Source organism: Impatiens glandulifera, chromosome 1, assembly GCF_907164915.1.
Source record: "Impatiens glandulifera chromosome 1, dImpGla2.1, whole genome shotgun sequence".
Classification (NCBI taxonomy): Eukaryota; Viridiplantae; Streptophyta; class Magnoliopsida; order Ericales; family Balsaminaceae; genus Impatiens; species Impatiens glandulifera.
Genome location: NC_061862.1, coordinates 1,064,070 through 1,080,484, shown reverse-complemented (window position 1 = coordinate 1,080,484; position 16,415 = coordinate 1,064,070). Strand labels below are relative to the sequence as shown.

Genomic DNA, 16,415 nt, shown 5'->3' with positions numbered 1-16,415 from the left:
CAAGTGGAACCTGCACTTTGAGCAAGCTGTGCGAAAAAACGCTTCTTTTTTCCGGTTCCGTAACAACTTGGGCGAAATAGGGTTCTACCGGGAAACCATAGATTTTTTAGTTTTTGTCATTGGTTACTTGTCGAGCCACTGAAATGGAATAAGATAAGAATCTCCAGAGATCTTTCCTCTCCACTTACTCGTAACAGGCTTTCCCTCTGTAGAAGACTGATTCTTTCTTTTCGTGAAACTTTCGGAGTAAATAAGACGACCTTCGTCAACACCCGTACGAGAGCTGATTTAAGCAGAATGGAAATTAAGGTTAGATTTAACACAAAAGGACAATGAGACCATCCTCTAGTTAGCATTGCATCCCCTTTAACCGTAAAAGATAAATAGTTTATGGTTCGTAAAATATATGCTGTTTATTTTTTTTGAAAAAGAGAAGAAATAGAAAGCATACCACAGGTCGATGAGAGAGTGAAATTGCTTTTAAAATTCATCTGCTCCAGTTCGAAATCCTCAGCGGCGAATCGAAGATCCCTCAGAAACGTAAAAGTAAAAAAGGAACATGTGAGAGAAAGAAAAGTTCACAAATATTTGTATTGTTTTTCTCTTATTTATGTTTAATTCTCATTAATTTATTATTTATTAAATTTAAAGTTTTTCTTTTATTTATTTCTAATTTTTTATTTATTAAATTGAAAGTTTTTTATATTAAGATAAATTAATAAAAATAATAATTAGAAAAGAGAAATTAGTAAAATAAAATAAAAATGAATTAGTAAAGATAAATTAATAATTATGGTAATAATGATAAGAGAGATACAGTTATAATGAGAGCCTGGATGTCACCCTACATTTATTTTCGTCATAATATATTATATATACGAAGAATATATTATATATACGAAGAATATATTATATATACGAAAAGATAAAATACATCAATTAATTATGAGAGATAAGTTATATATATATATAATAAATATGAAGAGAAAATAAATAAATATATTTTAACTATTTTTTTAAATTAATTTAATAAATATGGAGACTAATAATTTAAAAAGACTTTTCATTACTTATTAATTACTTATTAGGAAGGAAACTTAATATATAAATGAAAAAAATAAAAAATAAATTAATTATTAGTTATACAAAATTAATTAATTATATATATATATAATGAGAGAAAATAAAAATGGAAATTAATTAGGAAATATATTATAAATAAATTAGTAATTATGGAAATATAATTATAATAGGAGAAAGAAACTCATATAAAATGAGGAAAATAATAATTATATTAAGAAAGAGAAATATATATATATATTATGAAATAAATGTATATATATATATTAGGAGAAAAAAATAATTAAATTAAAAAAGAGAAATGACTTGATGTATGAATGATTTATAACTTTAACCTTTTAAATTAAAAGTTATTAGTTATATATAGATTATTTGTATGTTTATCAAAAACCACGTCATCTCGATACAATATATGAGAGAAGCAAAATGGAATAGTCTCTTAAGACAGCAGAAAGTGAAGAAACAAGAAAATTTTGAAAACGAAACGTTCTGAATCCTTTTTCAAGGGAGATGAAACAAAGAACGAAGATCATTCATTCCAATCAATCTCCATGATCTCTTTCAACTTTTTTATGTTTATCTGAACCGAAAATGAATAGCAACTGCGAACAGTCAATCTTTATTAGAGGCGGAAGAAGTCAATCAGAAAAAAAATGCAAAAAAATTGAAGAATTTGTTAGAGGATGCTTTGAGGATATTCTTCGATGCAATGCAATGAAGCGCGAGAATGTCCGATCAAAGCAAAACCTACATCTCTATCATGAGATTAGTTTTTGCCTCGTAACTAAGCCAAATACGAAACGGATTCTCTCTTAGTTGAGAGAAATTCATATAGCTACTCAACAAGGCATTTGGTTGGATAACAAGATTATCATTCTATAATCAATCAATCTTGCAATTGCAATTGAATACAAAACTAAATGGAACTAGATAACTTACGATGACTTTGAGAGCAGCCGACTGCGTAATCATAACCACCTAGGGTTTTGATTTTCATTCTTAGGCCATCTCCAACCCAAATACCTATTCTTAAACCCAAAATGCAGTAAACATCCCATCAAACAGTAATTCATCTCCAACCCAAAAACCCAAACTCAAACTCAAAAGAATATTCTCAGAATATTCCTTTTTATAATAATTTTTAATTTTTTCAATATTATCTATATATTTATCTAAAATTACAAATTGAACCCATAACTTTACATCAACTTATTAATTACTTTTAAATTCTAATTATAAATCAATTATTTATATAACTGCATTAAACAAATTAAACATTATTAAATAAACACAAATTACATTTCACAAACAAAAAATACAACAAAACAAATCTTTTGGATTATTGTACTTTTTCGGTTGTTCTACGTGTTTTATTTTATTAAAATTGTTTTTATTATCTATTATTTTTTTATCAATATTGTTTATTATTATAAATTTATAATACTTAAAAAATATAAAATATAAATATAAACAAATTTAAATATAAGTTAATCATATAAACAAATTAAAATTATCATGAATTAAATATATAAATAAATTAAAATATAAATAAATTAAAATATAAATTATATAAATAAATTAAAATATAAATAAATAAAATAGGTATACAAATTAAAATATAAATAAGTTATGTAAATTAATTAAAAACAAACTAAAAGGACTAAAATGAAAATTTTGAAAACTTTTGAGTATGTGAATAGTGTCCCTGCAAATTTGGGTATGGAGGAGAGAGAATTTGCAGGAAAACTCAAAATGCAGTTGAGTTTGCAGGTGGGTTGGAGGGCTAAAACCTATTTTGGAGATGAGTTTGCAGGTGGGTTGGAGATGATCTTATGGGCTTCCAATGTATATATATATATACCGACTCATATTTGTGCTTCCATACATTATTTTGCCCTCGACTTTTTGCGCTTCATCATATTCTCCACCCTGAATTTCCTTTCATCATTTTTTACCCTTAATCTTTCAAATGTTAAATTGTCTTCCATCATTCTTGGTAGATCAGAATCAGATGACCCCACGTTTTTTTATTCTTTAATTTTGTATGTTATACTAATCCGAGGAGAATGAAAACAAAGTTATAGCAATGTAATATGTCAATTATGACAAAATGAGAAATAAAACTATGGATTAATGAAAGAAGTTGTATCCTTTGAAAATAAAAAAAGTAAGCATTAAACAATGATAGATTTCATTGAAACGAGGCAAATACAATAATACAAGTTAACAAGAACAACAACCCAAGTCAAAATGAGTTCTCTTTAGAAGCCAAGGAATCAATAGGTGTTGATTTTCCTGCAATTCTTTCGGATCTCTCCCTTTGGACCTGTCAAAGGAGAGATGTTTCCCATCTTGACCATAGACAGAGCAAATTGGTGTAAGAAAAGGTCATTGTTATAAGCATAAGTCTTCACCAGCTCCATGGACTGTTCGCTCTTGGTCAAGAGAATTTGGTCTGAGCTCAGGAGTCCCTTGTATGCCAGCAAGTTCTTGAAGTAACTGTTGTCAAACTTAAATGGCGAAACATGGTCCAAGAAGAACAAGTTCTGGTCTCCTCCAGATCTCGGGCACCTGCCTCTCAATTGGGCCGCAAAAGTCTGGTCTAGCGAGTAGTCGGGCTGACCATTCCCGGTCTGGTTGTATAGCCTCTGCCTGAAACTGGTGCACCTTGAGTTTCCTATGGTGTGACTCCCTGTGCCAAGGTTTAACCAAAAATTTAACATGCAATAAAATGGTAAAAGACAGTTGGTAATAATAAGTTAGTTAATTAATTATAATTATTACCCGACAGGGCAACCATGTCAACTATGTTTAAGCCTTGGAGCTTGAATTTGGTGAGGATGGTTTGGAAGGTGTTGTTAGGAGCAGGAATGTTGTTATTTGAACCACTCAAGCTTGCACCTTTTGAATCTCTTCTCCCCAAAGGCACTTCCCAGCTTGGCCCTCCAGCCTTAAATTTGAATTTCAATTAGAATAAATAAAAATATGGAAGGCATGGCTTGAAATGAAAATTTGAATTGAATTGAATTGAATATTTCGTACTAAGATGGTTGAGTCTCGGGCAGCTATAGCCAAAATGTCGGCACAAGAGACGGTGTGGGGACACTCTTTTTCGAGAGCATATTTGATTTCATCCACGACCTCAAAACCTCGAATTGAGTTCCTGTTTGGGTTAGATATTTTCTCGCTTACTAGACTACCGGTGCTGTCTAGAAGTATCGACGCATCACAACCCTGCATGTAGAATTGAATTTTAAAACATAGGACTTATAAGAGTAAAGTTATAGTGTAATTAAAATTAAGCAAGGACCTTGACAAAGCAGTCGTGGAAATGAAGTCGAAGCAAAGAAGCAGCCATTCGGGGGTCCTTGGCAACAGCCTTGGCCACAATATGCTTCACAATCTCTAGTGCGTTTGGGCAAGAATGGTCATAGAACTGTGGGTAGAGATAACCGCCACCGTTGATTGGTTTGTGAGCCAAGCTCATGTGAGGAGAGGCTATTGCAGTTACTACTGCAACCAGTAAGAAGAAACTTAGGATGGAATTGGCCATTTCTTCACACTTGGTTTTTCCTTTTCTACTAAATGTGAATGTTTGATTGATGTGAGGATGGAATAAGATGATATGGGTATTTATAGTTTAAGCTATAGGAAGTGTAATGTGGAGTTGGAGGGAAGAAGACAGCATAATGGAGCTGGTATAGATTAGCAATATAACTTTATAAATAGGCATATCATAAAGGAAAAACTTTGACTTTTTTAAGGGGTTCTAATTTACTCTGTTTTTTTTGGCTGATTCGTTAATTTTAGTTTCTTTCATCTACTTTTTCCTTTAAAGGAAAAAGAGAATTTTTTTGTTTGAATGGTTGATTAAAGAGCCTTAAACAGACTGTGACTGTATATTTATTCTTAGACAATATCACACCTTAAGAAAAACGGGTGCTTGCCCTTATTTCTTAACAATAATTTATTCTAAGCTAAATTTGCAAAAGAATCATCTAAACTCTTTTAACTTATAAATATCGGAATCAAATAAGTTATCATCACCCAACAATAATGGACTCTTTAGAAATCGCTGGCTGTCGAAAAGACATTTGGTAACAAAAGACAACAATTCTTAACAAGAGTTGTCTTGTACTATTTTTTTGTGGGGAATAAAGCAAAAAGAAAATAGAGTTAGTCAACCTGAAAAGTTAATAAAATTGCCATGTCACGAGAGCTTGGAATAGTGGGAGTAGAGTTACCTGCTTTTTGACAAATATTAGTTACCTACCAGAAGATCAAATATTGGTCTAGATGTTTGGAGAACAGCTCATCCCACGCAATGAAAAGAGGCGAAAACATTTGGGAGGAGGTTATCAAGAATGCAAGTAATGACCACCCAATCCAGGGCAGTATTTAAACCACCCCACCTCCTTGTGAAGCGACCTCAAGTCCAAAAGAATCAAGGAGTAAGGGAGGAGTCGACAAAGAAATTCTAAAAAAGTCCGGAAGAGCCAAAAAGAGAAGAAACCAATGGGAACCGAATCAATTAAAGAAAACCAACGAAAATCTTGAAATATGGGGATTCTTGATGTTGTTCCTAGAACATCGTTAAGGTCAAGCTCTCCTCAAAGAACTGAACAAGTTATCCCTTCTTCTAGCCTAACATCAATAAGAGGTGGATGCTAATCATAAGTTATTGGGTTCGAGCCCGTCAGACAATAAGTTCTACGTCTAGTTAAATCTGAATAAGTTCGATATACCAGCAAGCACTACTCCAGAATAATTGGTAAATTTGATCGGAACATGGAGGGAGAACACTCGCATTAGCTTTAGTGACAAGGATCTGCCAGAATCAGGGCCCAGCCATGCCCGGGCCTTATACGTTAGGGTTGAGGTGCAAGTATGTACCCCTTCCCTTGTACTGATAGACAATGGCTCCGCCTTAAATATTTGCCCACGACGGACTGCTTCGAAGATTGGAATGGATTTGAATCAGCTGACACCCACCGAAGTCTGCATGCATTGCATGAATATTATCTTGGCCAAGACTGAAGTTCTTGCAATGATGAATATCCTTTGACAAGTTTCCCTAAAGTCGACCACGTCTTTACTTCGGATCACATCCCGTCTTTATGACGAAACTCTTTATCAATGACCCATCCTCATATCACCTCCGGTACCTCCTCTACTTCGATACCTTTTCTCATCCAAGGAAAAGTGGAGCCCATATACCCCCCAAAATCGGTAATCTACCCAAACTCTCATGGACATTCTCGGAAGAGAAAGAAGCTTGTTGCCTCAAGTCAATCTCCATCCTTCTCAGAATCAATCATCCGAGATGGGATTCTCAAAGCAAAGATCGTGGAAGGCAGCTGACCAACTTACGAAGTGAAAGGAAGATCACCAACGACTTGCATTCGGGCTGAGACATTTCAAGACAATTGAAAAGAGGTTCGACGAAATCAATCCCCATGCCCAGTTACCCTGATCCGAAGTCAAGAAACTAATCCTGATCGATTAGAAGGAAATTGAAGGGATAATAAATCTTGCACTGAACTCCAGCATTGGCCATTAGGGATGCGGTGCATCTTTGTTTGCCGGGCTAACGCTAACTTTTCTTCAGCGTAATGGCTCCGCTCAAAAAGAAAGCCGGTCGTTCCCACCGGGTTTAAAGAGATAAACTGAGGACAATGAACGTCGTGACCATCCTAAAGAAGGCTCTACTTCCTCCCGCCGACCTGGCAGAAATACTAAAAACCCTTAACCTTATCCTGGAGCGCCTTCCTCTCCTCCGCTTCGTATCTCCGGGGTCCAAGGTTCTCTTCCATCGATTCCTCAGAGAGCAGAGAGCAATAGGCTCGTACCGACCTAACCCCATTTATTCTATTTAAAAACTAGCTGCCTCGTCTCTTTCTGGCTTATGAGCTCGCCTAAGGCTTAGCTAAATGCTGAAGTTTACTAGAAAGGAGAGTGTGATGTGTCCTTCCTTCCTGCTTTATGAGAGATTAAAGATAGGCCTGAACTTCAGCAATATAAACTTCCACTTTCCGGCTGATATTATTATATATTTATATAATAATATATTCGTCATGGTTTCACCTACTGTAGACACCCTAATTTTCCCCCCCGGGCTGAGATCTCGAAAGGTCTGACTGGATGGCACCGAGTTGTGCAGGTACACATATGCCGAGGTGACCAATCAGGATGCACAGGACGTCTGAGCAACGAGAAGGCCATCTGAGTCATACTAGGAGATACACGGAGGCGATCGGTCAAGACGTACTGAGACGACCAATCGAGACATATGAAGTGTTTGATCCTCGAGGAGGTTGAGGGCATCAATCAATCTGTAATGACTCGAGACTGAGAAATGTTAGGGCATTCAACCAATACAATACTACCGACATGGACGTTAGGGGCGAGACGAGGTGAACCGCTGAACTGCCACTCTGAAAGGCATTGAACAAAGGGACCCTGCTCAGGGAAGTACCCCTTTTACCCTTATGTCCTCAGTTAGCCAATATCTCATCAAACGCAAAAAATCTAACCGGTTGTCACTGACACAGGTCAATACGAATAATGACGAGGTCAAATCCGAAGACGCTCGACCAACGGGTGAAGATCGATGTAATTGAGCTCGACCTTCGGGTTCATCACTTCTCCGCTCGACTAAAAGGTTCAGAACGAATGCCAACATCCGGATAGATACTTTAAAAGCAAGCACTAATATCTAAGATAGTTTCAACGGCTTGAACAGGAAAAGCACTGACAACAGGACCTGTAAAACAAAAAGAAATAGTTAGAGTTTCGGTTCCTTAGGCTTTCCCATCAAGAGCTCAATGAAGAACTCTAAGACAGACGCAAGCCGTACTTAGATGACAGGTGGTATACTTTGATCGTGGGCTATAGCCATTCGTTAAACGACCACGTTAGCCACCGTAGGACCTTTTTTAAGGTATTAAGAAGAACCTCTATATAAAGAAAGAGAAATGCTCCTTTGGACAGACGCAAATCCTATTCCTAGGGCATTGGATGGGCATCAGAGCCATCGAGGAGTGGAACGCACTACCAAGGTGAGTAAGCTAAGATATTTTTTAGGGCTCGTGAATTATTACCTTTGATTCATCGTAAGTTACTCGAAGAGGGCTGCTAAAAAATATCCTAAATCAGTACGGACCAATCATGGCACTGCACTAATCTCCAGAGTGTCAAAGAGCTGGACCTAAAGCAGACAGTAATGGATGACCCTATTGCAACAGATTACACTAAGCCATTTGAAGTACACACGGAAGCTTCAGACTATGCCATAGGCGGTATGCTAGTACAATAAGGTAAGCCTATCACATATAAGATAAGATCCAAAAGCTCAATGAGACTAAGAAGCGCGTGTGATTCAAGAAAAGGAGATGACAACAATAGTGCACTATTTGAAAATGTGGAGGTGGTTCACGATTCGTGGTCAATACAGATATTGCGGCGACAAGTGACTTTCTGACCCATAAGAAACTCGCGCCAAAATAGGGACGATGGAAAGCAAGACAAACTTGCCAAGTTTGATTGATATGGTGCGTGAGTATAATCTTGGACGGACCAATTAAAAGTTGGGGTTAAGTAGGAAAGCAGAACTAGCAGCATTGTTGTGTGAGGCAATGGTAGCCACCAGTAAGGTCACGAGTATCGTAGTGCATCGTATTCGAGATGGGATTCTCAAAAAGACCCGCGATCTACCTTATGCATCTAGCGACGAAATGCAAAACTCAGCTTGGATCAAGGATGGGCTCTTGGTCATAAAAGGGAATCTACTTCGTTTTCTTCATTTACTTTTGTTTTGATATGTCGTGGAGCGATCAAGAAGTGCCATGCACGAGCAGAGCGAAAACAATAAGAAGAGCTAGTTTTTCTTGGGGGAAATGTTAGAATCTTTAATCTCTATCTTTATTTCTTAAGTCTATAATCATTATACTCTATGTTGATAAATTGAGATAAAATAAGTTGCGGAAACGTACCTGAATCTGGAATGAAGAACGGTTCATTAAGTCGTTCTTCGTTATTCTCTTCTTTTTGATCTTCTCTTGATTTTTGGATCTTCTCTTGATCTTGGATCTTCTTGTTCTGAATCTGGACCTGGATTGGAATGTCTGATGTGGGTGGGGTTTAAGTCTTCCAACCCTATATCGATTAGTCTTTTTGAATGTTCTTGAGAGATGAACATAAATCTTTTTGTCTGATGAGAGAAAAATAATAGGTATGTTATCTATATGGGTTGTGGACCTAGCTCTAATATACTCATTTATTATTCGGCCTGATATTTCTGCTTTTACACAAATATGTCCTCATATTTATTATAGATGTCTAAATAAGTCCATAACATTTATATACTTTAATAGATCACTTTAATTAAGCTTTAATCTTTATTATGATAACAACTAATATACAATTATTAAATAATATATGTACCCAAATATTAGAAATAATTTCAACAATCTCCCACTTGGGTCATATAATATTTCCTTCAATTGTATATTATAACCTTAAGAGCTCAAAATATTATTATCATTTCCAAATACATCTATATCAATCTCGTCCATCAATTATATCAACATAGGATTAAAGCGATTTTTGTTACATTAGTTCGTAACTAAACCCTCAATAGTCACATATGTCAATACAATCAAATGACATAGATTAAACATGGGTGTGTAGTGTGAATTAATATGTAGTGTGATCTTTAACATGTCTAATACCAACTGGTCCTTCTTTAATCCTTATAAAGATCAATCTGAATAAATTTATAATCTTGATTTCTTTAAAACTAAATCTTTAATTTCTTTAGAAACTGATTCTGTAATGTGTACATAAATTCTAAATTATATCTATACAAGCATCACAATACAAACTCGCACTAAAACTGTATATCATCTAAATATGCAGTATCTATACAATATGTTAATGAAATAGGTGCAACATCTGTAATTCTATAACTTCAATACTTTATTATCTTTTAAGGTATTTGCTAAGTGAATACCATTTATGTTATTTTTTGTTTCAATCTTTTATTTTCTTACACACAATATGATGTGAGTTCGTATAGAGACTAAGTCTCTTTTTACTTAATTGTAATTCACATCAAATTAACTTAAGTGTGGATAAGAAAATCCAAATTAAATGCATGAAAATACATTAGTGCAACTCTAACTTTAATGCATTTAATTTTGAAACAAAATAAAAACATATATTATGGTATATTTCTTATGATATCTTTCGTCTAAAAATACCCTTAGCAATTTCAACCCTTTTAGATATAATTCTTAAAAATAACAATTCAGATACGCCTTAAAACTTTATCATATAAAATAAACTTAAGATGTTGACAAGAAAACCGTATAAGGAGAAGTGTTAACTTAATTAGATAACAAAACAAATGAACAACCATACTCACAAAAAATTAATAATCACATAAATTCAAAATAATGGTACGTCTCATCATAAGATACCAAACGCAACATTATTATTTAGTCTTTGGACATTAAATATTAACTTGCAAACGGTACTCTTTTGTAGTAATCAAATATTAACAATAAGTCTTTTCAAACAATTGGTTATCTTTGGATAGTCTAATTATTCACATGGCACATCGAATAATTGTTACATATTTATTACCACATGTGCATAATGTTATTCTGACTAATTATTTATCTTTCTTTGGGTCGTTTAATAACCGCATGAATTACATACACACTACCTTCTTAATTTATAAAACATATTAACATGTACAAGAGAGCCTACTTTGGTAGGATGTTGCTTCAATTAATTGATTTAATAAATTAATAACTTATGTACATATTTTAAGTGGGTAACTCAACCAATTATTAAACTTCTTTTTGTCCGATTAATAATCGCATAGTTACAAACACAACCGTCTTAATCTTATAAAACAAATATGTTCTATAAATTAATAATTTGTACATTATTTAAATTTGCAATCCGACCAATTATTAACATTCCTTTGGGCCGACAACCGCATAATTACAAATTTATGTGGGCTAAAATTGTACCAAATTTTGAATGTGTTATTAATACTAAAAAATATGAATGTTGTTTTATATATTAAAATCACATAAATTCCATATGCGTGTAACACAAAACAAATAATTATGATTTTACTCATCACTCAAATACTTCTTAATATCAATCAACACAATATATATAAAGACCGAAATATGTAAATATATATAATTGATAATTCATCCAAATATAATAATAATAAATACTTAAATAATTAATTACATCAAATTCTAAAATTCTAAAATTCTAAATTTATCATTGATTTTCTTAATTCGGGATAAATGACTTAATTTTTAATAAATAAGTTATTGACATTTATTTATTTTTTATAGTAAATTATTATTAAGAATAAAATAATAATATTTCTTTATTTTTTTCCCTTTATTCTTAACTTTTTCTTAATTTCTGAATATATTCATATAAATAATCAATACATTAAGTTCTTTATTCTTGACTTTTTCTTAATTTCTGAATATATTCATATAAATAATTAATACATTGATTAAGTCATAAATAAAGTGTATGTATTCATCTGTTTTTATAATAATTCATTAAATATATTACAAAGTTACTTGATGTAATCAATATTTATAAAATATTATAAATATGATAAGTAACTATTTTTCTTTACTTTAAGTCTCAGATCATAATGTATATATACATAATTTTATAATTTACTTTATTTCATAATTTCTAATTTTAATTTCCATAAAATATTTTAATTTTTTTCTTAATTGTATATTAATGTATTAATTTCAGTATAAATATTACTTAATTTTTAATTAATTAAAATAATTATTATCATTATTTTAATTTCTTAACTAATAAGTGATAATTAATTATTATTCTAAAACTAAATTCCTTAATTCCTTATAATTATTATGAATTCTTAAATTTATAATTAATTCTGAATATATATAATATATTAATTAATATATATAACTCCCGAATAATAATAAATAGATGTATATAGGGGTGGGGAAAATTACCGATATTAATGGTATATCGAAAATACCGTAATATATAAAAAATATAGACTTTTAAGGTATACCGAAAAAAAGATAAGATATGATACCATAATTACTTTTACGTATGAGATTTTTAAAATTTTGGTATATCGAGATATACCGAAATACCGAAATAATATTTATAAGTTAATATATATATAAATATATATATAATACTTATAAAGAAATAATTAAATAGAATTAAAATTAATTTAATTATAGAAATATAATTTTTGAATAATATCAAAATATAATTATATTGAAATATTATTCAATATCTTTTACCTTACCAATGGGATTCATTTTTTTTTAAATTAATATCTTTTTTAGGTATCAAAGGTATAATACCGTACCGAAAATAAGGTATACCGAAATTAAGGTAAGGTAAAAGTATGAATTTTTTGTATACCGAAATTAAGGTATATCAAAACAAGGTATACCGAAATCAAGGTAAGATAAAGGTATGCATTTTTTTCATACCGAAAATTTAGGTAAGGTATAAGATATAGATAAAATATTAAGGTATACCGTACCCACCCACCCTTATATATATATTAACCGAGATATACATAATATATTAATTAATCTTTATATTAACTTCTGTATCATTAATTTCTCTCTCTATATAATTAATTAATTCCTTAATTAATAATAATTAATTATTATTCTAAAATTTGAATTAATTATTTAATTAATTATAATTAATAAATTCCATATATATATATATATAATTATGGTTTAAATAATTAATATAATAAAAAAAATAATTAATATTAAAATAATTGATTCACTCTAATTTTTTTAACTTTTTAACCGTTATTACCACGATTCTTTAAAACAAATATTTAATTTCTTTAAGTGTCTAATTAATTAGATATATATTATAGGTAAGAGAATGTAAATCATTTTTTAATTACAATTCTTTAAATAAAATTTGTTATTTAAATACTTGATGTCTTATTCTTTTATTTTAATCTAGTCCAAAAGTTTAAATCAATATATATATCAAATATTGTTGTTATTATTCATTAATTCATTCTATCATTATCCTTTCTAGCCAAATTAGATCAATAACATATAAAAAAATGTCTATCATATTTTTAAAAATTCTTATAAATTTAAATCTCAATAGATCGACATAGAGAAGACTTTGATACCACTTGTTAGAATCTTTAATCTATATCTTTATTTCTTAAGTCTTATACTCTATGTCGGTAAATTGAGATAAACATAAGTTGCGGAAACGTACATGAATATGTAATTAAGTCGTTCTTCGTTATTCTCTTCTTTTTAATCTTCTCTTGATTTTTGGATCTTCTTTTGATCTTGGATCTTCTTGTTCTGAATCTGAACCTGGATTGGAATGTCTGATGTGTGTGGGGTTTAAGTCTTCCAACTCTATATCGATAGCCTTCTTGAATGCTCAATGTTCTATATGGGTTGGGATGGGTTGACCCTAATATACTCATTTATTATTCGGCTCATCAACGAAATAATAAATGATATTTCTATTTCTACACAAATATGTTCTCATATTTATTATAGATGTCTAAATAAGCCCATGACCTTTATATTTTAATAGATCACTTTAATTGGATTTTAATCTTTATTATGATAACAACCAATATACAATTATTAAATAATACGAGGAAAATTTTCGTGCGATGCACACGGATAAGAATAAAAACAAATTAAATTAAAAAAAAATTATAATAATATTTATTCAATGTTTAAAATTATTAAAATATAACGCTCTCGTTCCACATTTTATTCACTTCGATAAAACAACTTATTTTCTCACATGTTTATCACATATTTTTTTCGAATGAACCTTTCATCTCGTGACTTTACACTTTCACTTTGTCAATCAAATATTTTATTCATATTTTTTTAATAATTAGTATCGTGACCTCACACTTTGGTCAATCAAATATTTGATTCATATTTTTTTAACCACTTTCAAATGATACCGGTTTATTATCCCTCGACAAACCATATCTCAATCACACTTGGTTAAAGGTTGTACTTGTTTTGTTAGGTTGCAAGTTCGAAACATACAAATAGCATTTTTAATTTTATTTTTAACCGTTTTAAGTTTATGGGCGGGTCAACCCACAATCCGACCCAAGTATCCATTTACTCTCACATAAATATCCAAATTAACCACAGCCCTCGACCCAACAATCCAGACACTTTAAAAATTAAGTATCATTATATATATATATATTAGTTAGTTAAAAATTAGAACTTTTATTGTTAAAATGTCTCGCGTTCATCAAATTTGGTATTGAATCTTAAATATAAAGTGTTGTAAGTCTAGTTGGTTAAAGGGTTGTACTTGTTTTGTTAGGTTGCAAGTTCGAAATATACAAATAATATTTTTAATTTTATTTTTAACCTCTTTAAGTTTATGGGCGGGTCAACCCATAATCCAACCCAAATATTCATTTACTCTCACATAAATATTCAAATTAACCACAGCTTTCGACGGACACCTTAAAAATTAAGCATCATTGTATATATAGATTAGTTAGTTAAAAATTTGAACTTTTATTGTTAAAATTTCTCGCGTTCATCAAATTTGGTGTTAAATCTTAAATATAAAGTGTTAGTAGCCTAGTTGGTTAAAGGGTTGTATTTGTTTTGTTAGGTTGCAAGTTCGAAACATACAAATAACATTTTTTATTTTATTTGTAACTGTTTTAAGTGTATAGGCGGGTCAATTCACAATCCGACCCAAATATTCATTACTCTCACATAAATATCCAAATTAACCACAACTCTCGATCCGACAATCCGAACACTTTAAAAATTAAGCATCATTATATATATATATATATAGATATGTAATCAAATATTGGAAGAAATTATTTGATTGCGTATTAAATATATTACCATGTCTTTCTTGTTCCCCTAGCTATGACCAAATTTTCATTTGTTCGTTTCGTTATTACAACCTTAATTTTTTTACGTTAAAGACTAGAATCTACATGCAAATTATCATTAGATCTCTGTTGTTTTTAACAACGATGACTATTCATTTAAGTCTTCGGGTAGCACCACTAGATCTTCAACAATGTGAAAATTTTCGTATTATGTATGTATATATGTTCATGTGGCTCGGATGAGTATGATTGTTTATATCCCTACAACTATAAACACTTTCTTCTTTCTATTAACAAAACATCCTTTTTTCGCTCTTCTAGAACCGGATTCAGGTACTATGGGTTCAGATCCGTATTCAAGCTTCAATTGTAACATTCTTATGCTGTCATTTTCAATTCAATTTTGAGCATCTTGCTGCCGACTGTAATTTTACACCCCATCTTTATCAAGATGAAAGTTTTAAGCATTTCACTTGACGAATAATTTTGAGCAGAACGCTTGAACAATGTTTTAAATTGGATTTGGGACATTCCGTTCCCATAATCTGAACTAAAATAATTGCACATTGTGAACTGAAATTTGATAGGCGTTGAAGCTCAATTTCCCAGTCCTTTATTGTAACATTCAAGGTGAAACTTTAACATGTGTTGGCATGAGGTGTGAGCTTTTCAAGGTTATGTTTAAGCTCCAAATTCCAACATGACGCATTATTTACAATATTTTGAGGAATCTCTTTGCCATACTTTGGCATGGAAATGTGAATTTGTGTGATATTCGAGTTGGAATTTAGGGCATTTGAAAATGATATGTGGGCTGAAATTTAACGTGATTAAAGATCACACACTACCATGCTTTTGTAGAGCTCACCTTAAGTGTTCGATGAAATGTCTCAATGAATTTGAATCCGTTGTCACTATCGAGTGTTGACTCTCCTTATTTTCTTTGTGCAAGGTCATTCAAGTGAACAAAGAAGAAGGCTGACTTGAAGAGGTACCATATCAACCGAGAGGATTAAGCAAAGTCAATTTCAATCATTCTTGGATCGAACCAATTCACAAGCCTAATTCCACTTCTCAATTACATCGACCCTCAATTTTAACTCTATGATTCCATATATAGGCAGAAATAAATTGACTTTGAGGTTACTTGGCTCATCAATCAAGTAGGTTATCTAATTTCAAAAAATTTCCTCATTGGATTTGCCACCACTCTCTTTGATATTTTCGTCAGCCATCTTAGTGGCGCGCCCAATAATTCCGCTTGCACCTATGTCGTGGACCATCACCCGCCAATTCACAAAAATTATCCGGCCTTAACGGATGCGGGCTTGTCTTATTCAAGAAGTAAGTGATTTTCCTCCCTAGCCTTATATAAGCTTAGGCTAATTTTTTG

The 16,415-nt window shown here is 31.5% G+C and overlaps 1 protein-coding gene across 1 annotated transcript; it reads right to left on the bottom strand.

Moving 5' to 3' along the window:
- Nucleotides 1-3,356: 3,356 nt before the first annotated feature.
- Nucleotides 3,357-4,760, bottom strand: LOC124921208 (peroxidase 72-like). Its single transcript, XM_047461837.1, has 4 exons — nucleotides 4,391-4,760; nucleotides 4,123-4,314; nucleotides 3,865-4,030; nucleotides 3,357-3,772 (listed from the first exon to the last, which is right to left on the bottom strand). The coding sequence occupies exons 1-4, from the start codon at nucleotides 4,631-4,633 to the stop codon at nucleotides 3,357-3,359; spliced, it is 1,017 nt and encodes a 338-aa protein (XP_047317793.1). The 5' UTR covers nucleotides 4,634-4,760.
- Nucleotides 4,761-16,415: the final 11,655 nt, after the last annotated feature.